This window comes from Schistocerca serialis, chromosome 12 (assembly GCF_023864345.2).
Source record: "Schistocerca serialis cubense isolate TAMUIC-IGC-003099 chromosome 12, iqSchSeri2.2, whole genome shotgun sequence".
Lineage (NCBI taxonomy): Eukaryota > Metazoa > Arthropoda > Insecta > Orthoptera > Acrididae > Schistocerca > Schistocerca serialis.
The window spans coordinates 11,503,154-11,528,386 of record NC_064649.1 but is presented as its reverse complement, the minus strand read 5'-3'; the positions used below and the strand labels follow the sequence as shown (position 1 = coordinate 11,528,386).

The following is a 25,233-nucleotide window of genomic DNA, read 5'->3' as shown; positions in this document are numbered from 1 at the left end:
TGTAAAGAATGGCAGCTAACTCTAAATATAGATAAACAGAAATTAATGCAAATGAATAGGAAAAAGAATCCCGTAATGTTTGATTACTCCATAATCGTCTTCGGTTCATTGGTAGAATTTTCGGGAGATGTGGTTCATCTGTGAAGGAGACAGTTTATAAAACGCTAATACGACCTGTTCTTGAGTACTGCTCGAGCGTTTGGGATCCCTATCAGGTCGGATTGAGGGAGGACATAGAAGCAATTCAGAGGCGGGCTGCTAGACTTGTTAGTGGTAGGTTTGATCATCACGCGAGTGTTCCGGAAATGCTTCAGGAACTCGGGTGGGAGCCTCTAGAGGAAAGCAGGCGTTCTTTTAGTGAATTACTACTGAGGATATTTAGAGAACCAGTGTTTGAGGCTGACTGCAGTACAATTTTACTGCCGCCAACTTACATTTCGCGGAAAGACCACAAAGATAAGATAAGAGAGATTAGGGCTCGTACAGAGGCATATAGGCAGTCATTTTTTCCCTCGTTCTGTTTGGGAGTGAAACAGGGAGAGAAGATGCTAGTTGTGGTATGAGGTACCCTCCGCCACGCACCGTATGGTGGACTGCGGAGTATGTATGTAGATGTACATACTCGTAGGCACTTGCATAGCATGTACAGAGGCCTGGCAGTCAACAAAAGCACGGTGACTCGTTCGGCGAGGCGTCTGTCGTCATGGCAACAAGGTCGCGCAAACCTGTCCGATATGTGGCGCGCCTGCCGGCCGCACACAGCTGTGACTCTTGCACTGTTGGAAACGTGCAGACACTCTCATCTGAAGTGATTTACGGGTCACAAACACCTCGCTGGACAACTGGACGTTTCTTGGTAGTGCTGACACACTGCTCCATCAGTTGGGTATTCAAAGGTGTATGGCCATTGGGTTCCTCGCCGCCTAGGAGAAGACCGTACAGAGCAAAGAGTCTCAACCAATGAAGGATGCACACTGCGAGAAGCAGTACGGGGATGACAGGAAGGTTATCGACGCATCAAAACGGCGGCTCCGACGACAAGTGGAGTGGAACCATTCGGGCATACTGGTCCTCTCTGTAAGTTGGCGTAAGGCTTTCGCATTGGAGTAGTGGAAATGCAGGAAAGTAAAACTGATTATCCAGAGTGCTGGTGTAGCAGCCAATTTCGAACCTACCTAAAGCACTCCGTCTTCAGGCCACAAGTGGCCCATCGTGACCATCCGACCGCCGTGTCATCCTCAATGAGGATGCGGATAGGAGGGGCGTGTGGTCAGCACACCGCTCTCCCGGTCGTTATGATGGTGTTCTTTGACCGGAGTCGGCACTATCCGGTCGAGTAGCTCCTCAATTGGCATCACGAAGCTCAGTGCACCCCGAAAAGTGGCAACAGCGCCTGGCGGCCCGAATGGTCACCCATCCAAGTGCCGGCCACGCCCGACAGTGCTTAAGTTCGGTGATTGGACGCTAACTGTTGTATCCGCTGCGGTAAGGCCGTTGCCCCAACCTACCTGGATATGTTTGAAACACCTGTGGAAAAACAGTTGTACAAGACAGGACGGCCCCACCCTGTCGCCTGGGTTGTCCCTAATCAGCCATACACTACTTTTCCCACCAGAGGACTCGGACGCGGTGCTCAGAGAGCCAGCGACGCGGCTGGAGCAGTGTCCAGCGCAATGGACTCGCATTCGGGAGGACGTCGGTTAAAAGCTATGCCATTTAAAAAAGTCTGTATTTGCACAAAAGTACATGTTCTAAGTATTACTGCAATCCCTCTATAGGCCAACAATATGAGCGCCTGACTACCAGTCCATTCTGTGGAAACAGCACACGTATAGCACTTTCGTTTTCGGCAACAGCTGCGGCGGAGTGTATCTGTATGTATTAAGTCAACAGTTTTCTGACTAGTTTAATGCGGCTCGTCACAAATTGCTTCCTCTGCTAACCCCTTCATCTGAATATCAGTTGCAACCTACGTCATCAGTTATTTGCGGATCTGTTCTAATCTGTCATCATCTACATCTTTTACCCTCTACAGCTCCGTCTACCAGGGAAGCTATTCCCTGATGTCCTACCATCCTCTCCTTTCTCCTTGTCAGTATTTCCCCCATATTCCTTTCCTCTTCGATTCTGAACAGAACCACCTCATTCCTTACCTTATTAGTGCACCTAACTTTCGACATTCGTCTGTAGCACCACATCTCAAATGCTTCGATTCTCTTCCGTTCCGGTTTTCCCAGAGTACATGTTTCACTACCATACAGTGCTGTGCTTCAAACGTACATTCTGACAAATGTTTTCCTGAAATTTTAAGACGTGTGTTTGATACTGGTAGACTTCTCTTGGCCAGGAATGCCATTTTTGGGGGGTGGTAATCTGCTTTTTATGTCCTCCTTGGTCCGTCCATCATGAGTTATTTTGCTGCCTAGGTAGCAGAATTCCTTAACTTCATCTGCTTATCCTGATGTTAAGCTTCTCGTTGTTTTCATTTTTGCTACTGCTCACTACTTTCGTCTTTCTTCGATTTATTCTCATTCCATATTCTGTACTCTTTAGACTGTTCATTTCAGTCAGCAGGCCCTATAATTCTTCTTCACTTTTACTGAGCACAGTAATGTCGTTAGCGAATCGTACCAATGCTATCCTTTCACCTTAATTTTTAATTCCATTGTTCAACCTATCTTGTATTTCCATCATTGTTTCTTCGATATATAGATTGAACAGTAGCGGTGAAAGACTACGTCCCCGTCTTAGACCTTTTTAATCCGAAAACCTGCGGGCTTTCAAATAACTACGCACCCTCGGACTCAGAGTTGCAGTATTACAAGTTTTGGCTGGTTTAGTTGTCTAGGGGCTGGGATACGTAGTTGCCGCGTTACAAGCCAAATACTGGAATGAGATTTTCACTCTGCAGCGGAGTTTCAAGCCAAATACTGCTGAGTCTACAGCATGCGATGAGAATACACACATGAACCGAATGGTCGAAGGCTTCTATCACTTGGCATTTGCGAATTGTGAATGTAACACACAAATTTATAAATGAAAGATTTCAACTGAATAAAATCTGCAGGTACTATCTTGACGACTTTAAATGATGAACACGATAGTAGAAGTACTTTTGAGAATGCGGTATATTTCCGATAAACACTTATTGGTGTCGATGGTCCAGCAATTAAATAAAATATAAGCTGAATAAAAGGAAAACAATAGATTCCTACTGCACGTAATTAGTTACGAACGACAACATAGCTCGCGAGATGTTCACTTCGAAACGCGCACTATGTCTTCACTGCAGAAGCCACGGAAATCTCAGAAGTAAACAAGTCGGCAGTGCACTGCAAGTGTTTCCGACGACCCCGCGTCCGCCGCGTCCAGCACTTGCCGTGTCCTGTGCCGTCCTGCCCAGAACCACCCTACCTCCAAACTGCCAGTTCTGCCCCGTGTCCTCTGCGGAAACGACGCTCCCATCCAGTCTCCCCATTCACGAGCTCTGTGGTTGGCTAGAGCGCTCGCACTATGTCTTCAAAACAACGCAGCCCCACACATATTTAAGCACATACGAAATACTGCATTTACATTTAAATACTTGAAACTAAATAAATATTCCTACGGCTGGACCATAAACACGCTCTAACACACATTATTAAATACATAAACAACTAAATAAACATGTATCAAAAGAAGAGAAGCAAAAGGTAGGCCAGGAGCTTAATGTCTCTGTGTTTTGTAAAACACAGTAATTAATTGAGCAGTTTCTTCATGAATAGCGTATATCGGATATTAACAAAGACATAGATGAATCACTATATTTATAAGCATGCTGCTACAGTTTGTTCGTGTAACTGTGGAGTACTTACGGCCTGGCGCGATCGATAGTAATCGGCCACTTTGACGTCCAACACCTCATGTACTATTCAAGTTACATGCCTGTAATTCATACCAATTTAGGTTTACACTAATATCTTTCTAAAGACACGGCGATCGACAAAATCGGATGAAGCGTTTATATTTTGGAAATTCGTTGCTGGGTGTTACTTGTATAATTTACCGTTAGGTAGTAAACTTTAAACTAATAAAGATATTGAAAATCTGATTACACCATAGAATCGTCGTGCAAATAATAGTATTGTACATGTTTCTTTTTGAGGTATCGTTATTCATCTGGCTACTATTAATTTCTATACGAACTGTGAAATGTCTGCCATTAAGGTTTCACAAAGTCCGCTATCTTTGGCACTCCCGACATAGACACCTCCTTCGTCGACGCAAAGCACCGTCCTCGCCACAGTGTCCTAGCCACGCGGCTGGACCACGCGCAGCGGCCACCCCTCTCGTCCGGCTGACGTTTGGCGCCACGTGCTCGCCCGCCAACAGGCCGGTGTGGCCACTGCTTCCGCAGAACTCGGAATATTTTCAGGGCGCGACGACTCGACCGTTACCTCACAAACGTCCGTCTCGGTTCTTGTACAAATTGTTCATTACTCATCTTTCCCTATAGCTTACACCTACTTTTTCTCAGAGTGTCCAACGTCATTAGAAGCAGAAAACTCCAGTACAAAATGCACACGTTAAGAGTTACGAGCACGTGTTTAGAAGAAGCGATGTGTTTTCACAGTAGCGAAAATGAACGAGCGCTCCTAAGCTGTGCATCTTGAACCCTACATTCATTAATTTGTTTTTAGATTTTTCTGCTTCGAATGACCGTTGCTGGCAAGTCGCTGAATACTGACCAATCCTCTTGGGGAACCTTTTATGAGGGTAACAGGGATAATAAGCAACGAACGCAATGTGGTTAAAAAAAACTATATTTACTACAATGATTACAATTAACTTTACAGTTTAAATTTGTCTTCAGTGCAACGCACACACGCTAACATTTAATTCTGGTGAGTATGTGTACTATTCTCTCTCTCTCTCTCTCTCTCTCTCTCTCTCTCTCTCTCTCTCTCTCTGACACACACATTTACGCTCGTATAGACTTGACGAAGTCCCACACGTCGTCGGCCAGCACTTTGGGCTCCTCGAAGGCGGCAAAGTGTCCCCCCCTGCAGACGTTGTAGCGCACCAGCCCCGGGTGTGCGTCGCGGGCCATGGACTCAGGGGTGAACACCAGGTCGTTCTCGAACTGCGCCACCGCTGTCGGCGGGTACTTCTCGATGCTGCAACACAACAGTAGGCACAGTGTTCATTTCCTCAACGCCGGACACAAGATGCGCCGCTTACGGAGATTTTCCGGTTATAGGTGAGTCAACTTCCACGTTGACAAATAACGCATCTTATTGCATGGGGAGGTAAATGAAAATCATGTCCGTAAACATGAAATATGTTCAAAAATTATACATCTATTTATTTAAAAGTTAATTTTCATTACTTCCGCATTATATACCGAGTGATCAAAAAGTCAGTATAAATTTGAAAACTGAACAAATCACGGAATAATGTAGATACAGAGGTACAAATTGACACACATGCTTGGAATGACATGGGGTTTTATTAGAACCAAAAAAATACAAAAGTTCAAAAAATGTCCGACAGATGGCACTTCATCTGATCAGAATAGCAATCACTAGTATAACAAAGTAAGACAAAGCAAAGATGATGTTGAAACTTCCTGGCAGATTAAAACTGTGTGCCCGACCGAGACTCGAACTCGGGACCTTTGCCTTTCGCGGGCAAGTGCTCTACCAACTGAGCTACCGAAGCTCGACTCACGGCCGGTACTCACAGCTTTACTTCTGCCAGTACCTCGTCTCCTACCTTCCAAACTTTACAGAAGCTCTCCTGCGAACCTTGCAGAACTAGCACTCCTGAAAGAAAGGATATTGCGGAGACATGGCTTAGCCACAGCCTGGGGGATGTTTCCAGAATGAGATTTTCACTCTGCAGCGGAGTGTGCGCTGATATGAAACTTCCTGGCAGATTAAAACTGTGTGCCCGACCGAGACTCGAACTCGGGACCTTTGTCTTTCGCGGGCAAGTGCTCTACCAAGGTTCGCAGGAGAGCTTCTGTAAAGTTTGGAAGGTAGGAGACGAGGTACTGGCAGAAGTAAAGCTGTGAGTACCGGCCGTGAGTCGTGCTTCGGTAGCTCAGTTGGTAGAGCACTTGCCCGCGAAAGGCAAAGGTCCCGAGTTCGAGTCTCGGTCGGGCACACAGTTTTAATCTGCCAGGAAGTTTCATATCAGCGCACACTCCGCTGCAGAGTGAAAATCTCATTCTGGAAAGATGATTTTCTTTACAGGAAATGCTCAATATGTCCACCATCATTCCTCAACAATAGCTGTAGTCGAGGAATAATAATGTGAACAGCACTGTAAAGCATGTCCGGAGTTATGGTGAGGCATTGGCGTCGGATGTTGTCTTTCAGCATCCCTAGAGATGTCGCTCGATCACGATACACTTGCGACTCCAGGTAACCCCAAAGCCAATAATCGCACGGACTGAGGTCTGGGGACCTGGGAGGCCAAGCATGACGAAAGTGGCGGCTGAGCACACGATCATCAGCAAACGACGCGCGCAACAGATCTTTCACGCATGTAGCAATTTATTTTGGTTCTAATAAAACCCCACGTCATTCCAAGCATGTGTGTCAATTTTTAGCTCTCTATCTACATTACTCCGTGGTTTATTAAGTTTTCAAATTTATACTGACTTTTTGATCACCCGGTATATCAATTTACGGTTGATCTTAAGAGTTTAATAACTTGAGTTTTAATTGTTTGGCGGCTCTATCAATAGCTTGCGTCATACTTCGGGATTATTTTCCCGTAAATTGTATTTGTCGTCGTCAGTTATTTTTCTTCGGATGCCATCTCATATAGAGCTGAGTTGTTCCGGTCGACACGAACGTCAGGTACGCTCTATTTCCACTGCCTGCCTCTCGGATGACCGAATCCCAGAAGCAGCGCCAACGGTCCAGTAGCTATAAACGAACGTACTGGGCAAGAACTGCGGCAGATGATGAAGAGTTGGAAACCCGTCGAAACGTTGCGACAACACGATGCCGTGACAACGGCTGGTAATCCGAGAAGATCACATCAAAACATTAATCAGTTCTCTCGAAGCCACGTACTATGTTCCAGACTACCATAGTAGCGACATCATTTATATTACGTTCGACGCCTTCCGCGTTAAGACTTGTCATTTTCATAGAGAACTATTTTTGCACCATCACTCACGTTTAGTGTCGGATTATCGGCATGTATCAAGAAAAGGTATAGAGCCAGAGTAGAACGTGAGACCGATGACCACGCTGTCTGGTCTCTTTCCCCAACCAACCAACCAACCAGAGTAGAACGCCTCGGCATCTCTGACTTTGTCGCCCCCCCAGTTAGATTCAAACCTCTTCCCTCTTTGTTGACACTGAACACTTACGTCTGAAGTGAACCACTGCTGAAGTTTATCCTAATGCTACGACGTCTCAGTTTACGCAAAAGTATTTGATGATCCGCACAATTAAATGCTTTTGTTAAATTACGGAAAATACCTACAGTTGTCAGCCTACCGTCTAGTCCTGACAGTACCTGATACAAAAGGATAACTTTTTTTCTGATGGTACTCTTCTACTGAAGCTAAATTCCGTACCTGACAGCAGATTATCTGTTCCGAAATGCGGCACTTATTTCTGAAACACTGCTTTTTCAAAACTTTCGACCACACTGATAGCAAAGAAATGGGCCCGTAGTCGTCTGTTTTATCTGTCTTTCACAATTTTCAAAGTTTTGTAAATAATAGATTTCAGCTGTCAGTCGTCCTTTTTAAATGTTATTGGCAGATCTAGATTTCAGCTAGAAACTAGCGATTCTCAATGCACTATCATTTTTTATCAATGCACGTAATGACTGTTGGTCGGGCTTCATCCACAGTTCATTCAACTTTGTGAAGTGGTTTCACCAACGAGTTTTCCAGTCTGTCAGGAAACCGCCTACACATTCCAAATGTCACTGAGCACGGGGCTAATTTGGAGTGCACTAATATCAAGAGCTACACACCAACTGCACACTGCTCTGAGAAAGTTGCGGACGAGGTAGACAAAGTAATGCGACACATTAACGACACTGCAGTAATTGATGTCAGTCCGGCAGCGTGTTGCCAGAGGTCTCCCAGTGGTCCACAGAAAGATGGACATGAGGTGAATGTGACCATAGCGCCAAATGGGGCTACACTAGAAGAAAAAAATGAAATCAAACGATCGTGTGGCGTTGTTGGGCGGGAGGTTCGGTCCGGAGAAGTTCTGCCACCGGGTTGCAAGTCTTGTTTCAGTCGACGCCACTCTGTGTGACTTGCGCGTCCGTCATGATGAGATCTTGATGATGACGATGACGATGATGATGATGATGATAACACAACAGCCAGTCCGCTAATGCAGAAAATTTCCAACCCGGCCCGGAATCGAACCCGGTCCCGCTGCATGATAGGCAACCGCGTAACCACTCAGCTAAGCAGGGCAGTTGAAGGAACTGGAAAAGACTGTGTGTGTCAGTCAGCTAGCGGTTGAGGTACCCTGTGGTGGTGGTGGTCTTCATTACAACATGACCCAGAGACAACAATTGGATGAGTTCACATGGGGAAGAATCGCTGGTAAACTTGAAGAATGACGAGTGCAGCCCAGGAGTTTGCTGCTGCTCACAGCATTGCTTCACGTGTGTGGAGAGCGTTCCGAACCAAGGGAGCTGCTGTTCGGAGAGACGAGGTTGTCGACCAAGTGAACTGCAGCGGCAGATAGCCGCTACACACTGCAACAGGGAAGAAGTAACGTTACACACCTCCACCTAATGGGTCACAATAGCTCGCTAAATTAAGTCACGCAAAATTGGACATACGCTATGTGATCAAAAGTATCCGGCCACCCCCAAAAACATACGTTTTTCATATTAGGTGCATTGTGCTGCCACCTGCTGCCAGGTACTCCATTTCAGTGACTCAGTAGTCATTAGACATTATGAGAAAGCATAATGGGGCTCTCCGCGGAAATCACGGACTTCGAACGTGGTCAGGTGATTGGGTGTCACTTGTGTCATACGTTTCTACGCGAGATTTCCACATTCCTAAACATCCCTAGGTCCTGTGGTTCCGATGTGATAGTGTAGTGGAAACGTGGGGAGACACGTACAGCACAAAAGCGTACAGGCCGACCTCGTCTGTGGACTGACAGAGACCGACAACACTTGAAGAGGTTCGTAATGTGTAATAGGCAGACATCTATCCAGACCATCACACAGGAATTCCAAACTGCATCAGGATCCACTGCAAGTACTATGACAGTTAGGCGGAAAGTGAGAAAACTTGGATTTCATGGTCGAGCGGCTGCTCACAAGCCACGCATCGCGCCGGTAAATGCCAAACGACGCCTCGCTTGGTGTAAGGAGCGTAAACATTGGACGATTGAACAGTAGAAAAACGTGTGGAGTGACGAATCGAAATGTCAGGGTGTGGGTATGGTAAATGCCCGGTGAACGTCATCTGCCAGCGTGTGTAGTGCCAACAGTAAAATTCGGAGGCGGTGGTGTTATGGTGCGGTCATGTTTTTCATGGAGGGGCTTGCACCCCTTGTTGTTTTGCGTGGCACTATCACAGCACAGGCGTACATTGATGTTTTAAGCACCTTCTTGCTTCCCACTGTTGAAGAGCAATTCGGGGATGGCGACAGCATCTTTCAACACTATCGAGCACCTGTTCATAATGTACAGCCTGTGGCTGAGTGATTACACGAAAATAACATCCCTGTAACGGCCTGCTCAGAGTCCTGACCTGAATTCTATAGAACACCTTTGGGATGCTTTGGAACGCCGACTTCGTGCCAGGCCTCACCGACCGTCATCGATACCTCTCCTCAATGCAGCACTCGGTGAAGAATGGGCTGCCATTCCCCGAGATACCTTCCAGCACCTATTTGAACGTACGCCTGCGACAGTGGAAGCAGTCATCAAGGCTGAGGGTGAGCCAACGCCATACAGAATTCCAGCGTTAGCGATGGAGGCCGCCACGAACTTGTAAGTCATTTTCAGCCAAGTGTCCAGATACTTTTGATCGCATAGTGTATACACACAAGAGGCATGTTGCTCACCCCTGTTTGTTTTTCGCCTGTTTGTTCTCTGTCGCCTATGGATCCATGTATGTATAACATGCTGTCTGTACTTTAAGGTTACAATATATTGTTAATTCAAAGTATCTTATGTTTCCTTTCAAAAATGCTTCTGCCTTCAAGTGAAATTTATTTAAAGACAATGATAATATTGGTCCATCATATTTCGGGCTTGCAGCCGGATCACGTTGTCATCTTAGCACGATATTCCGGCTAACAAACATGCAGCCATCTTCAGGTGAGTGCGAGACTGAAGATTACTGGTGCGCGTCGTTCTATATATACCGAAAATTGGCTCACACACACAGATCTGTATTTGCAGGCGACCAGCTGCCACCACCCTGCACAAACCATGGGTTTGCTGCGTACTCTGGTGCACCGGGCACATGTGGTATCTGATAAGGACAACCTTCCTAAAGAATTAGAACATTTGCAATCCGTCTTCAGGGAGAATGGATATTCTACACGCCAAATCCGCACAGTTGTAACAAAGAAGAAATGTAAAGAGAAACAAGAAGAAGAAGAAGACAAAGAGGTGGTCAGGTCCAGGGCGTTTCTTCCGTATGTGGGTAACCTCTCCTCTAAAATAGGAAGGATTTTAAAGAAGCATTGTGTTAAAGTGATCTTCCGACCACCTACGAAAATATCGGCTTTGCTTGGCTTTGTGAAGGACGATCTGGGTCTGAAGAAGGCGGGTATTTATAAGATCCCTTGTAAATGTGGCAAATCCTACATTGACCAAACTACTCGCACAGTACGGGAAAGATGCGTGGAGCATGAGCCCCACACATGTTTACTACAGCCCAACAAATCAGCCATAGCAGAACACTGTATTTCGACGGGACACTCCATGGATTACTGTGGAACAAAAATTTTAGCGACAACTAGATCTTTTTGGGAATCCATTATCAAGGAGTCCGTCGAGATACGATTGGCAAAAGATCGTATTAATCGAGACGGCGGCTTTCAGATGGATAAAGCTTGGGATCCTGTAATTTCTTTAATCGCTTCACAGAGACATGGGTCTGCTTCTAGTGCGACGGCTGATGAAAATTGATTTTATACTTTCGACTACTGCGCCTCAGCTGCGCGAAGGCGCTTTACGACAGATAGCGCAAATGTAGGTACACCACTACGCATGCGCGGCCCGCTTCTGCTGCAGAGCGCGCCAAGATGTCAACGTGATCCGGCTGCAAGCCCGAGATATGATGGACCAATCAATACGCCGGGAAAACTTCAAGATACACAATGATAATATTGCTGTCGATTGCAAATCTGGCTTCGACTGTTTCGGTGGCGCTGAGTCAGCCTTTACGTGTGCTAAAAAATATTTCAATGTTTGCGAGCTTCGCTCGCAAAGGAAAATAATTCTACGTGCTTTTATGAATTTTCAATATTAAAGTTAGTTAATATTTTTGGTTACGAAACTTATTCAGAGATTTAACTCGGCATGGCTTAGGTGAGGCTTCACTTGTGGTTTCAAATATTTTTATTTAATTCAAAGGATTAAAAGTTAATTCTTAAAGATATAAAGGTAAAGAAATTCTTTCCAATTATTTCAATAACACGCAGGTGTTTATACCATTATTTCTTTCTGTGCGACATTAGATTAATTTGCTGGGAAAAGAAATCATTTCATACTCTATATTATCGGTGGGTTAGTTGCAGGTTACGCTCGGTTGTCATTCATTGGAAGAGAGCGTAACATTTCCATTAATAATAAATAACTTTTTGCCTGTGTATTGAGATTAAGTCACGCTACGTATATGTAAGATGCATTTACTCGCGCTCAAGATACACGTGGCGTTCCAAAAACAATATTTAGAATTCAAACTGTTACGTTATGTCAGCATCGTTGTAGGTTGCAACTGGCGCCTGCGTGCATATTTCAAACCACGCGTAGCAGTCGCCACTGACTTACACGAAATAACTGCATTAATTCTACACCACAACAGTTACGCGGAAACCAGGTAATGGTAGACATCATATGGCAAGAGTTTGTATCACGGTATAAGGGTATATGTGTGTGTATGTGGCCACTTATCACGGTATAATTATTTATTTTTATTTTTATAATTATATATTTCATTATTTTGGTTGGGGTGGCTTTAAATATCGTGGGCTAGCATGAGACTTTTAATTAACTTATACCGCTATAACACTCGTACGGACATCGACAGCCCGGAAGTGCGTACGATATAATATTTTTTAAACACAACGCGCCACTCACCGCCTTCTAATAAATAATTTGCGTGAGCGCTGCTATTTAGAAAAGATCATATGCGTATTCTTACGTAAACTTTAATTATTAACATGGGTCTCAGGGGCTACTGGTTATTTGTGTGCCAAATGTCACAAAGATTGAGATATTGCGGAATGCAATGATCTTCAGTATTTCTTGTTCATTATTTATAAGGCGAAACTGGAGAAAATCTCATCTGCCGTTAGGCGGCCAAAATGAAACGTACTGAAAAGAGAAATTATTAGTTCATCTACTCCTAAATATTCCACATGCATACCATTTTTATTTAAATTTGTTTTTCTGGAGCACACATAGAACATGTCTTCACACCTCAGGAACCAGCGACAGAGTGCCGAAACGTGGCCTATCATCCGGTCATCCCGCACTTCCGCAGAAGTGGGGGAGCACCTTGCCACCGTATTGGTCAGCCACATTCCAGGCCCTCTGGTGCTCTGGTATACTTCCCCTCTTTGGTTCGGCCAAAGGTGACGAGAGGACTGTCCAAAAGATGATTATAGAATCTACCTTCACTATCTATGATCAGCAGACGACCAGCCATTCATTCAATTCAAGGAATTGCACATCTGAATGATTAAACATACAAATTGGCCTTCTTTCCTATATTGGTATCAGGCTTTCTTGCTGGGATGTCTAACCTTTGGATAAAACATATACCACAAGAAGGAAATGTGGCCTTGCCAGGGTGGAGTGAGTCCATCAGAAATGTGCACTAGCTACTAGTCATATGCGATATCCATTCCTTTGCATTAAAAAGTAAGGACGAGAATAAATTATTGCCTAACTGATGGGCACTAGGGCTCATATTTCAAGCATAGTTGCAGTGGGTATTTATGATCATGAAAATATTTCTGATGATAATTGCACTCGCTTGGCAAGCCACTGATCTAGTAGGCCTGTCTATTAGGTGCCACAGAATGGGGTAGGGACCTCCCACCTCAACGTCATAAACTATACTTGCAGACACTGTTACTAAAAGAGATGGAGCGTAGTAAGTCCACTGTCAGATACCGTGTTCTTATAGCTATACTCGTAGACAGTTCATACATGGGAAATCCCAGTCGAGAGACCGAATGTTTACGTGCGCAACCCAGACAAATGATTTTCTACAGTAGGGTAGGTTACTGTACCCGTAGATAACAGCAGTACTCACACTCTCTTGCGGCCGACTTTTGCTGCCTTGCTGAAAGCTTCAGAGTAGAGTCTGACGGAGGTGGTGATGGAGCCGGTGACCCAGTAGATCATGACGTTATCCAGGAGGTCCGCCAGTTCGTACTTTTTGGTTAGACCTCCGTCGGGCAGAGTCTTCCAAGACGGGTCGGTCCAGGTGGAGAACTTCTCCAGGATGTAGGCGGCCAAGCCAACAGGTGTAGTCTGCAGTGCAATCCCTGGAGAAACCACGATTATTGAGTGCATACAGCAAAACACACATAAAAATTTATAAGAAGAATTAACTGCCCTTGAGGAAGACGAAACAAGGATATGCTATTGAGTTTGAAGAGAGGGAGCGAAGGATAGAAAAGGTGAGCAACCGAAAGTCAAGACAGAGCACGTAAAGAGACTGCGAAAAGAAAAAATAAATTAAATAAGTACACTGCCTGACAAAGGATGTGAAGCACCAGGAAGATATGGTCAGACGTCTATGAACGAGAGGCGCTCAATAACAAACCCAACACATTTTTTTCTCGTCCAACTTCGGTCGAAAAAATGCGGAGCTCCTGTAGTTTCATAAAGTTCAAATGGCTCTGAGCACTATGGGACTTAACATCTGAGGTCATCAGTCCCCTTGACCTGGAACTAATAAAACCTAACTAACCTAAGGACATCACACATCCATGCCCGAATCAGGGTTCGAAGCTGCGACCGTAGCGCGGTTCCGGACTGAAGCGCCCAGAACCGCTCGGCCACAACGGCCGACAGTTTCATAAAGTCCCAGTTGATGATGGCTCTATACGTAACCACCATAATGGTTCGGTGCAAAGCGAGAGCATCGCAGGTATTGACAGGAGCTTGCGGAATGTCTAAGGTGGTCTGGTAGTGAACAAAAGCACGGTGAGTCGTTGGACGAGGCGTCTGTCATCACCGCAGTCAGGTCCCGCAGAGCTGTCCGATCTTCAGCATACCGGCTGGTCCAGCACAGCTGTGACTCCTGCAATGTTCGAACATCTGTTCACTTTCATTCCAGGTGATCCACAGATCGTAATCAGACACCTCGCTGCACAACCGGACATTCCTGTCGGCCTCACGCAAGTCTACCCACTGGAGAGGAGCTCATAAAATTTCGTTGGACTGTTCTTCCTCATCCACCCTCCAGCCTGGATCTCACACCTCCCGACTTCCATCAGTTTGGCCCAGTGAATGATGCACTCCGCAGGAAGAAATATGTGGATGATTAGGAAGTCATTCATGTAGTAAGACGTTGGCTCTGAGGTCGAGCAGTAGAGAGGAACCATCTGGACATACATGCCCTACCAGTAAGGTGGCGTAAGGTCCTCGCACAGAACGGAGATTATGTTGGAAAACAGGGTTTAGTAGCCAAAAGAGTGGGAAATAATGTAGTGTAGCGGTTTCCTGTATGAAACCAACCTGCTGGACGGCCTTCATACGATGTAAGATATATAGAACATAATGACATGAGGGGTAGGAAACCCCGGCAGTGCCGAAGGTGGTCCAGAAACTAAATTGAATGACTATAATATAATGATAATTCACATCTTATGTTTAATAATTCTTTATTATAAATTTTGTAGCAGAAATAGTGGCAAACAGTTGAGATGTGGAAGCAAACGGAAACTATGGAGGCACTCAAAATTTTGAGCATCTGAAAGTAGCAGCAGTGCCTTCTAATAAGTTATAATGTAATAAATGCCGTATTTCGGTAGCTTATCTCTGGAAGGAGCTAATATACTTACGCCGTTCAAAAAATTGAAGCCGCATTTAGAAGCTACAACATGTTACTATGAGAATTAAGAAACAGTTTAAAACTGGAGAAAGACAAATATGATAAATCTGGTATCTACAAAGTTCGGTGCAATAGCTGTAATGTGAACTACATCGCTCAAACTGTCAGGTCGTTCAAGTTAAGGTACAAGGAACGCACACAAGATTTTGGGCTTAATACACAACTGGCCATTAAAATTGCTACACCACGAAGATCGTGCTACAGACGCGAAATTTAACCGACAGGAAGAAGCTGCTGTGATATGCAAATGATTAGCTTTTCAAAGCATTCACACAAGGGTGGCGCTGGTGGCGACACCTACAACGTGCTGACATGAGGAAAGTTTCCAACCGATTTCTCATACACAAACAGCAATTGACCGGCGTTGCCTGGTGAAACGCCAGTCACTACTCTTGATGAACTGTGGTATCGTGTTGAAGCTGCATGGGCAGCTGTACCTGTACACGCCATCCAAACTCTGTTTGACTCAATGCCCAGGCGTATCAAGGCCGTTATTACGGCCAGAGGTGGTTGTTCTGGGTACTGATTTTTCAGGATCTATGCACCCAAATTGCGTGAAAATGTAATCACATGTCAGTTCTAGTATAATATATTTGTCCAATGAATACCCGTTTATCATCTGTATTTCTTCTTGGTGTAGCAATTTGAATGGCCAGTAGTGTAATTTCAAAAAGTTGGCCGCAGGGACGCACACCCATCAAAATCACTCTTCGTTGGTTACTGAAAAAGACCTTTTCCTACTATGCACATACACGAAGGAAAATTGGAGCTAGTGGGACAGTTTGAGATTACGATACATAGCGGGACATTTTTTCATTTGTAGATAGTAAGTAGAGATGTAGGCGCTAGAAAATGGAGCGCCGAGTGCAGAAACCTGAACATTTCCGACATATTCTTCTGTTTGTGTTCAGTTAAGGGTTGACAGCAGCGGGGACAGCAGAAACATTTGCGCCGTGTACTGGGATAACACCGCTGGACACGGCATGGCAAGAAGGTGGTTTTCTCCTCTTAAGAGGATCGCTTTGGCATTAGTGATTCCCCACGTTCAGGAAGACCTTCAGGGTTTGACGGAGTTCACGTAAATGCATTAATCCACAACTATCCACGTAGATATACTCGAGGAGTAGCAAATGTGATGAACTGTGATCATTCCACCTTCGGGCGACATTTGCATGCAGTGGGGAAAGTTCGGAAATCGTGTGCATGGGTACCACATACTCTAAGCCAAAGTCACAAAAAAATCAGCGGTGTGCCCATATGTGCATCTCTGCCTGCTCAGCATCAATTGTCTCGTAAACAACACTCACCATTGTTATGCTGTATCGTTACCAGTGATGAGTAATGGTGTTTTTATGCTAACATAAGAAACAGAAAGGAACAGTCGAGCGCAAACAAATCAGCAGCTCCCCATACAGAGACCTGCGCGCGTCCACAAAAGATAACGCTATGCATCTGGTAGAACAGCGGCGGTGTGGTGTACTACCAATTGTTTCTCCGAGTGTCACCATCACTTCCGACGTTTACTGTCAAAAATTTAGACGTCCTGCAGACGCAGTCCAAGAACAACGACCAGGACGACTGCGTGAAGCGATGCTACTCCATGATAATGCCCACCAACATCCTGCTAGACTGGCGAATAACACTATTCATGAGTTTTGTTGGGAAGTCAACGCTGTACCTACCTTATTAACCTCATCTTGCGCCCTCAGATTTTCACCTTCCCCGGTCTCTACCGAACAATCTTCAAGGAACTTCCTTTACGGATGAAAACGCGCTCCGAACATGGATCGCCGAGTCCTTTCCCCCGGAACTACCTGATCTCTACAGTCGCGGAATCGAAAAGTCACCCCAGCGTTGGCAGACAAAACAGTGACGGAGAATACTTTATTGATGTCTAAAGTCTCTGTTACGTGTATCTGTTGTGTTTATTAAGCCTATAGAAGAATGCTACGAATTTATGCACCAACCTAATACATCTAAAGCCTTGCATTATGACGATACTAGTTCGTTTTACATATTTTCTTCAAACCAAATACATAAAAATAAGTTGATGGATTTAAAGGCTCTCTGTAGTCTCATATCCCTTTCTTGTTGGATATGTCAAAATAACATCCCGAAACTGCATCCATCCTTCTGGAATATGGACTAAACTTTTTTAATACAATACATTTTTAAGATGTTTATAGATAGTCTGGCTTTGTACGTAGATTACTAGGGAAGTTCTAGATTCACCTCAGTATTCCTTAAATAAAGGGAGACCACTAATGTTTATCTTAGGTTCAGATACCTGTAATAATATGTTTGTTGAAACTAAATTCACGATAGATTGATATGACAAATGTCTCTATCCCTTACATCTTTTGCATAAGAACCATTTCTAAGTCAAGGTGTTTTTTTTCTTCTTTTTTCCACGTAGAATTTTGAATAGTATGTACTGGAATCTGCAAGGAAGGAAGCTAGCTTTCTCGTTCTTCTGCGAAGGATTCATACAGGGTGCATCATCCCACCATCAGTGTGATATCACACCTGTTTTCTCAGTTTTCTCGTGCAGATGCCAAAATCCCCGTACGGTTTACAGCGGAAAGGGAACGCGTCCAGAACAGGTTGCCTTTCGTGCAATGGGGGCTGAATCGTACTTGTTGCTAAACGAACTTTATTGACAGAAGACGAGTTCCGTGTCTGCAATAAACTATACGCCTAGCCAGTTGGAATTCTCTGGCACAATAAAACGAATTTTGAAAGTTTTTGATAAGTTTCCGTTGTGCAGTTAGCGATTCATATGTTAACTAACTTCGCTCGCCTAGATTGTATGCTCTGCCCACAGACTCGTTTTTTTCTGCTATCGAGTTTTCATATTGTTCGAAAATCGTAGCACCTTCTAAACTATTACACATTAATTAAGGTCAAAGCAGCAATGTCTTTTCCGAATGTGTTCATGACCAAAAAGCTATTCTGGTACCTTGAGTCCAAGGTTTGTGTTAATGATGCCTTTTGCCTTCTTGTGGTGATATTTCCATAGAAACTTTCATCCCCTAATACATATTTCGATACATATAACCGAGAGGCGAAATACTAATTTTTATAGCTTTACCTTTAATAGTTTTTTAACGTAACGAAATACTTCACTAAAAAATATTCATCCTCTCTTTCACTACCTTACCGAGCGAGGTGGCGCAGTGGTTAGCACACTGGACTCGCATTCGGGAGGACGACGGTTCAATCCCGTCTCCAGCCATCCTGATTTAGGTTTTCCGTGATTTCCCTAAATCGTTTCAGGCAAATGCCGGGACGGTTCCTTTGAAAGGGCACGGCCGATTTCCTTCCCAATCCTTCCCTAACTGAGCTTGCACTCCGTCTCTAATGACCTCATTGTCGACGGGACGTTAAACACTAACCACCACCACCATCTTTCACTACCTTAGGGGCTGAATTTCCAAAAACGGTTAACAGAATTTTTTTATTATTTCTGATTGAGAAATCAGACACCAGTTTTAGTACTTCTGGCTAAAAAATTGTCCTGATAAGGAAACATTTTCAAAAAGCTTTTCATCCCATAGGAGAGGAATTTCGAACAATCACTTCCTAAACTACGTCTAAAGCATCATTTCTACATCCTCTCGAAATTTCAAGTTTCTACCGTCAGTGTTTAGACGATGATGAGACAGTGAAGTAGACAGACCCTGTTTCACCTCCTTAGGGATTAGATTTCCGAAAACACTGAAACAGGTAATATTTTATTTGTAACCGAGAAGTCAAAAACCAAGTGTCATTGACGTAGCTTGAAAAATATGTTAGTTGTCCTTTAAAAATAATTTATTTTCAAGAGAAAAAAACGCTGTTTCACCCCACAGGGGTAAAACATCCAAAAATGCTGGAACATATATTTGTTTATTTCTGACGGAGAAACCAAATACCAATTTACGTAGACCAAGCTTGAAAACTGTCTTAATAGCAACATATTTTCAAAAAATCTTTCATCCCCTATTTCACCCTCTCACGGATGAAATTTTGAAAAATCTCTTCTTAAATGACGCCTGCGTTAGAAGTTCAACACCCTCTCCATATTTCAGGATTCTATACGTAGCGGTTTGGGCTGGGCGATGGAGAATCAGTCACTAATAAGGTCTTCAGAAATTCCCGCTCCAAATTTCTAGGATCTGTAGAGGGCAGCGAGTACATGACATTTTCAATAGGAACTTGTGTACGTAAACGTACTGTTTAAATTCTACGAAGGTTTCAGTTCAGATGTTTAACCCGTCCACTTCTGTTTGAGGAACTGAATTAGGCGAGACGCAGTGCAGTTATTAGGTAACAATTCGAAAGGAAACATCCATTTATCACTTAAGCAAATTTGTGTGTATTAACACTGAAACATTACGTATTTACATTTCTCCAAAATAAAAAAAAATAACCCAGCACACTTTATGTACAGGAAGTACTGATGCGTTACAACAGGGGCTCGATGCGGCGACCAACCACGCTGTTACAGACACTGTACCTATGAAGCATGTTCTGGTACACAGTCACCATCCCACCTGGCGTCTCTTCAGTTTCCAGTGCAGCGGCCGAAACTCGTGCCAGCATGTCTTTGTCTGTCTGTCTCTGCTGGAGTTGTAATATTATTTGGATTTCCGTCGTATGAAAGCTGTGAGTACCCTTGGAAAGGCATTCACCTATCTGTATATTAAACGATCAACTTATGAGATGAAACCTATTCTTTGAAAGACATTTGTTTTATATCATTTACGTAACTGTAAAGATGCGCATCTAGCTCGGACGCTAATACATCGACTGCGCAGTCGAAGAAACATTTTAACAGAAGCTGAACTGATCGTTCCGCTTCGCTCTAAATCAGGGGTCTCCAAACTACGGCCCGCGGTCCGAAACCGACCCGCGTTAGCTGGCCGGACATCCCCGGTATCCGGTCCGCCCAATATTTGAGGTAATACCTGTACTGCCAACAACTGAGTTTCGACGCCTATCGCGACCAATACACCGCAACATTGGCTCTGCTACTCGCTACAAGACTGCATAACTAAACTTATTGTTGCGCCGCTTGAAATAACAATGCGTTGACATACTCTACCTCTGTTACGTCTTGCAGTAATAGTGAACAATGATTTTGAGATTTCGTTAACTTTGCAGGACGCTTTCGTGAAGAATGTGCAGTGACATACTTTTTTGTCGGTGAAATTCGCCAGAGTAAAATACGCCAGAATTTCGGTCAGGTACGTCCATCAATCAAAATTATGTAATTAAATAAAAATCGTAGTTCATTTCAGTGCTAGCTATTCCCACAACCTTAGATTTTTGCGATTTCATCTTTCCTTTAGCCTTACATTACGATGATCGTGGAGTGCTAGGTAGATCTTGGCCCCTATGACTTCGTGGAGGAGTCAATGTGGCCTGCGGACTAAAAAGTTTGAAGACCCCTGCTCTAAATAAAAGATGACAGTAAAAACCTTTGTAGGTCTTCAGATTTTATCGTACTTTTGCTTGTAATGTGAAAGCGTAAAGAAGGTCGTCTTCAAGCCATAAAAGTGAGCGGCCTTGCCAGCGTGCAGACAACAGTTATTAATAAAATTCAAGTAATTTATGTTCGATACTCCAAACCGGCAAGTTATTGTTATGTAGGTGTTGAACGGTGCAAGAATTGTCTCGAAGGAAGGATAAAAGTAATGACTGTAATTTGTGACAAAAACGTGAACCAAGGAGCTGGCACAGGACAGGCTGAAATCTGATCGCACCATACAGTTAGAAAAGTACTTATGTAAGTTACAATGTTTATAAATAAGCCCTAATTACTTGTGAGAATTATTTGAATATATTTAGTGTTCACCAGATTTCTTATTCTATTCTTTTCCTTTATTTTTTTTTTTTACCTCCATGCCGTATTATTTCTATAAAAGCCAAACTGCCTTCACTACAGCAGAGAATACAGCGGCATCTTGGTCGTAGACAGGAGGCCGCTCCTCGTCTTCTATACAACTCACAGCCGCCCCATTTATTCATGATTTCATTTGCTAATGCAATTATTTTTATTGTTCATTGTTAAAGGTCCCTTAGGTAATTATAAAACTCATACTGATTACGTAAAGAAATCCGGGTTGTTCTTTTCCGAATAATAGAAGTCTTTGCGTAATCAAAAAACTAGCCACCTTCTGACAACGATCAGGAGCCGACCAGAAGACGGACGTTTCGGCCACTTTCGTGTTTCCTGTGGCAAAGCTGTGCCAAACTGGGAACACGACATTCTAGTATGAAACACAATATACAGGATTCAAAAAGAATACCACAACTTTAAAAATGTGTATTTAATGAAAGAAACATAATATAATCTTCTGTTATACATCATTACAAAGAGTATTTAAAAAGGTTTTTTTTCACTCAAAAACAAGTTCAGAGATGTTCAATATGGCCCCCTCCAGACACACGAGCAATATCAACCCGATACTCCAACTCGTTCCACACTCTCTGTAGCATATCAGGCGTAACAGTTTGGATAGCCGCTGTTATTTCTCGTTTCAAATCATCAATGGTGGCTGGGAGAGGTGGCCGAAACACCATATCCTTAACATACCCCCATAAGGAAAAATCGCAGGGGGTAAGATCAGGGCTTCTTGGAGGCCAGTGATGAAGTGCTCTGTCACGGGCTGCCTGGCGGCCGATCCATCGCCTCGGGTAGTTGACGTTCAGGTAGTTACGGACAGATAAGTGCCAATGTGGTGGCGCTCCATCCTGCTGAAATATGAATTGCTGTGCTTCTTGTTCGAGCTGAGGGAACAGCCAATTCTCTAACATCTCCAGATACTGTAGTCCAGTTACAGTAGCACCTTCGAAGAAAAAGGGACCAAAAACTTTATTGGCTGAAATGGCGAACAAATGTACAACTAAATGAAACTTTATAGCTCCCTTAATTCGCCGACAGATATTGCTTAGCTCTGCCTTTTGTCGTTGCAGAGTTTTAAATTCCTAAAGTTGTGGTATTCTTTTTGAATCACCCTGTATATACAAATATCAGATTGAAACTGAAAAACTTGAAATATTTTTTTCTCTTTTATCATACTGGAGAGTCTCGTAAAGTAAACTTTGCATACGACCGCACAAGTAGTAGTCCAGACGAATTAAAATCGGCTATCGCTGCGACCACGCGAGTGGACCCCCTCGACCTAAAATATCTGCTGAGACGCCTCCGAACCGCACGCGGGAAGCGAGATGATGCACCACGATGGTGAAACCACACTTCCTGGTGGACAGTCAGAGGCCCAGTTTCCAAGAACGGAGCCACTACGTTTTCTAGCAAGATCACTTGTACAGGACCCGTTAGCTTGAGTGAAAGCAGACCTGCAGTCATTACACATCTGATTTCAAACCGTCATAGTTTCCTGTTCAAAATATTACTTATCCGCTCCCCTCTACAAGTCCTAGAAGTTTGTAATAGGAATTTTGGAACACCCTGTCTACAGACGTAGAGAAAGAAGCGAATACTTAGCTGATAGCTGGAACAGAAAAGTTTCCTTACCTATGGTGTCCGGTTTGGAAGCCTGCAGGTGCATGTAGCCCATCTCCTGCAGTACCAGGTTGAAGAAGTTCTTCCAGTAGGGGAAGGCCTTGCGCGCGTACCGGCGCTCCACGAACAGCGTCGGCCAGAAGCCGCCTATCGTGGCTTTGACCCTGGCCTTCAGGCTGTCTGCAGAGCACATGTTGACGTGCAGTCCCAGTATGCTGCAACGCGCACACGAGAATCAGTTACTACCGCCAAATACTGGCCGATACAAACGTTAGAAGCTATAAATACACACGATTATTTAGGACTATTTCTAATAATCACAGGTACAGCAATTTCGAAAGAATGCTGGTGTTGACAGGTGTGAATATTACCGAACATCAGTTCAATAAGTCATGGTTGCAAAATACTAAGACGAATTCTTCACAGGAGAAAGGAAAAGCTGGTAGAAGCCGACCTGGAGGAAGATCCGTTGCGATTCCGCGGGTACGTAAGAACACCCGAGGCAGTACTAAATCTACGGCTTATCTTGAAAGACAGGTTATGCAAAGACGAACCTGCTTTTATAGCATTTATAGACATAGAGAAAGCTTTTGAGAATGTTGCCTGGAACACTCTCTTTGAAATTCTGAAGGTAGCAGGGGTAAAATCCCTTGAGCGAAAGGCTATTTACAACTTGTACAGAAACCACACTATAGTTCTACGAGTCGAAGGGCATGAAACGGAAGCAGTGCGTGAAGAACGGAGTGAGACAGGGTTGCGACTTGTCCCCGATGTTATTCAATCAGTATTGAGCAAGCAATAAAGGAAACCAAAGAAGCCTTTGGAGTAGGAATTAAAGTTCAGGGAGAAGAAATAAAAACTTCGAGGTTTGCAGATAACATGGTAATTCTATCAGACCGAGCGAGGTGGCACAGTGGTTAGACCCTGGACTCGCATTCGGGAGGACGACTGTTCAATCCCGCGTCCGGCCATCCTGATTTAGGTTTTCCGTGATTTCCCCAAATCGATCCAGGCAAATGCCGGGATGGTTCCTTTCAAAGGGCACGGCCGACTTCCTTCCCCGTCCTTCCTTAATCGGATGAGACCGATGACCTCGCTGTCTGGTCTCCTTCCCCGAAACAACCAACCAATTCTATCAGAGAGAGCAAAGGATCTGAAAGAGAAGTTGAACGGAATGGACAGTGCCTTAGAAGGAAGTTACGAGAAAAACATAAACAAAAACGAAATAGGGATAATCGAACGTAGTCGAATTAAATCAGGCGATGCTGAGGGAATTATATTAGGAAAAGAGACATTTAAGGTAGATGAGGTTTGCTATTGTGTCAGCAAAATAACTCATGATGGCTGAAGTAGGGAAGATATAAAAATGTAGACTGGCGATAGTAAGGAAAGCGTCGCTGAAGAAAAGAAATTTTTTAACATAAAATGCTGATTTAAGTATTAGGAAGTCTTCTCTTAATGTATTTGTATGGAGCTTAGTCATGTATGGACGTGAAACATGGACTATACACATTTTAGACAAGATGAAAGTAGATGGTTTTGAAATGTGGTGCTACAGAAGAATGCCGAAGATTACATGGGTAGATCATGCAATCAATCGGCAGGTACAGAATAGAATTTGTAGTGCTATCTGACTAAAAGACTGGATCATTTGGTAGGATACATTCTGAGACATCAAGGAATCACACATGTACTTTTGAAGGGAAGTGTGTGTTTGGGGGGGGGGGGGGCAATGGGGGTAAAACTTGTAGAAGGAGACGAAGAAATTAATACAGTAAGAAGATTCAAAAGTATGTGTGTTGCCATAGTTATTCGAAGATGAAGAGACTTGCACAGAATAAGTAGCATGGAGATCCGCATCAAATCAGTGCAAAAAGTTGATTTCTCAAACTGGGGGACAATGAAGAATGGGGTGCCACAAGGTTCAGTCTTGGGTCCTCTGCTGTTATTAATACACTCCTGGAAATTGAAATAAGAACACCGTGAATTCATTGTACCAGGAAGGGGAAACTTTATTGACACATTCCTGTGGTCAGATACATCACATGATCACACTGGCAGAACCACAGGCACATAGACACAGGCAACAGAGCATGCACAATGTCGGCACTAGTACAGTGTATATCCACCTTTCGCAGCAATGCAGGCTGCTATTCTCCCATGGAGGCGATCGTAGAGATGCTGGATGTAGTCCTGTGGAACGGCTTGCCATGCCATTTCCACCTGTCGCCTCAGTTGGACCAGCGTTCGTGCTGGACGTGCAGACCGCGTAAGACGATGCATCATCCAGTCCCAAACATGCTCAATGGGGGACAGATCCGGAGATCTTGCTGGCCAGGGTAGTTGACTTACACCTTCTAGAGCACGTTGGGTGGCACGGGATACATGCGGACGTGCATTCTCCTGTTGGAACGGCAAGTTC

At 44.1% G+C, this 25,233-nt stretch overlaps 1 protein-coding gene across 1 annotated transcript in view; it reads right to left on the bottom strand.

Moving 5' to 3' along the window:
- Positions 1-4,838: 4,838 nt before the first annotated feature.
- The window catches only part of LOC126428270 (juvenile hormone epoxide hydrolase 1-like), an 83,851-nt gene continuing 63,456 nt past the window's right edge, over positions 4,839-25,233 (bottom strand). The window contains exons 4-6 of the mRNA XM_050090185.1: positions 22,824-23,026; positions 13,493-13,727; positions 4,839-5,156 (exon numbers count right to left, since the gene is read on the bottom strand). Of these exons, the coding sequence (XP_049946142.1) occupies positions 4,961-5,156; positions 13,493-13,727; positions 22,824-23,026 (634 nt within the window). The 3' untranslated portion in view covers positions 4,839-4,960. The remainder of the gene's footprint in view (positions 5,157-13,492; positions 13,728-22,823; positions 23,027-25,233) is intronic.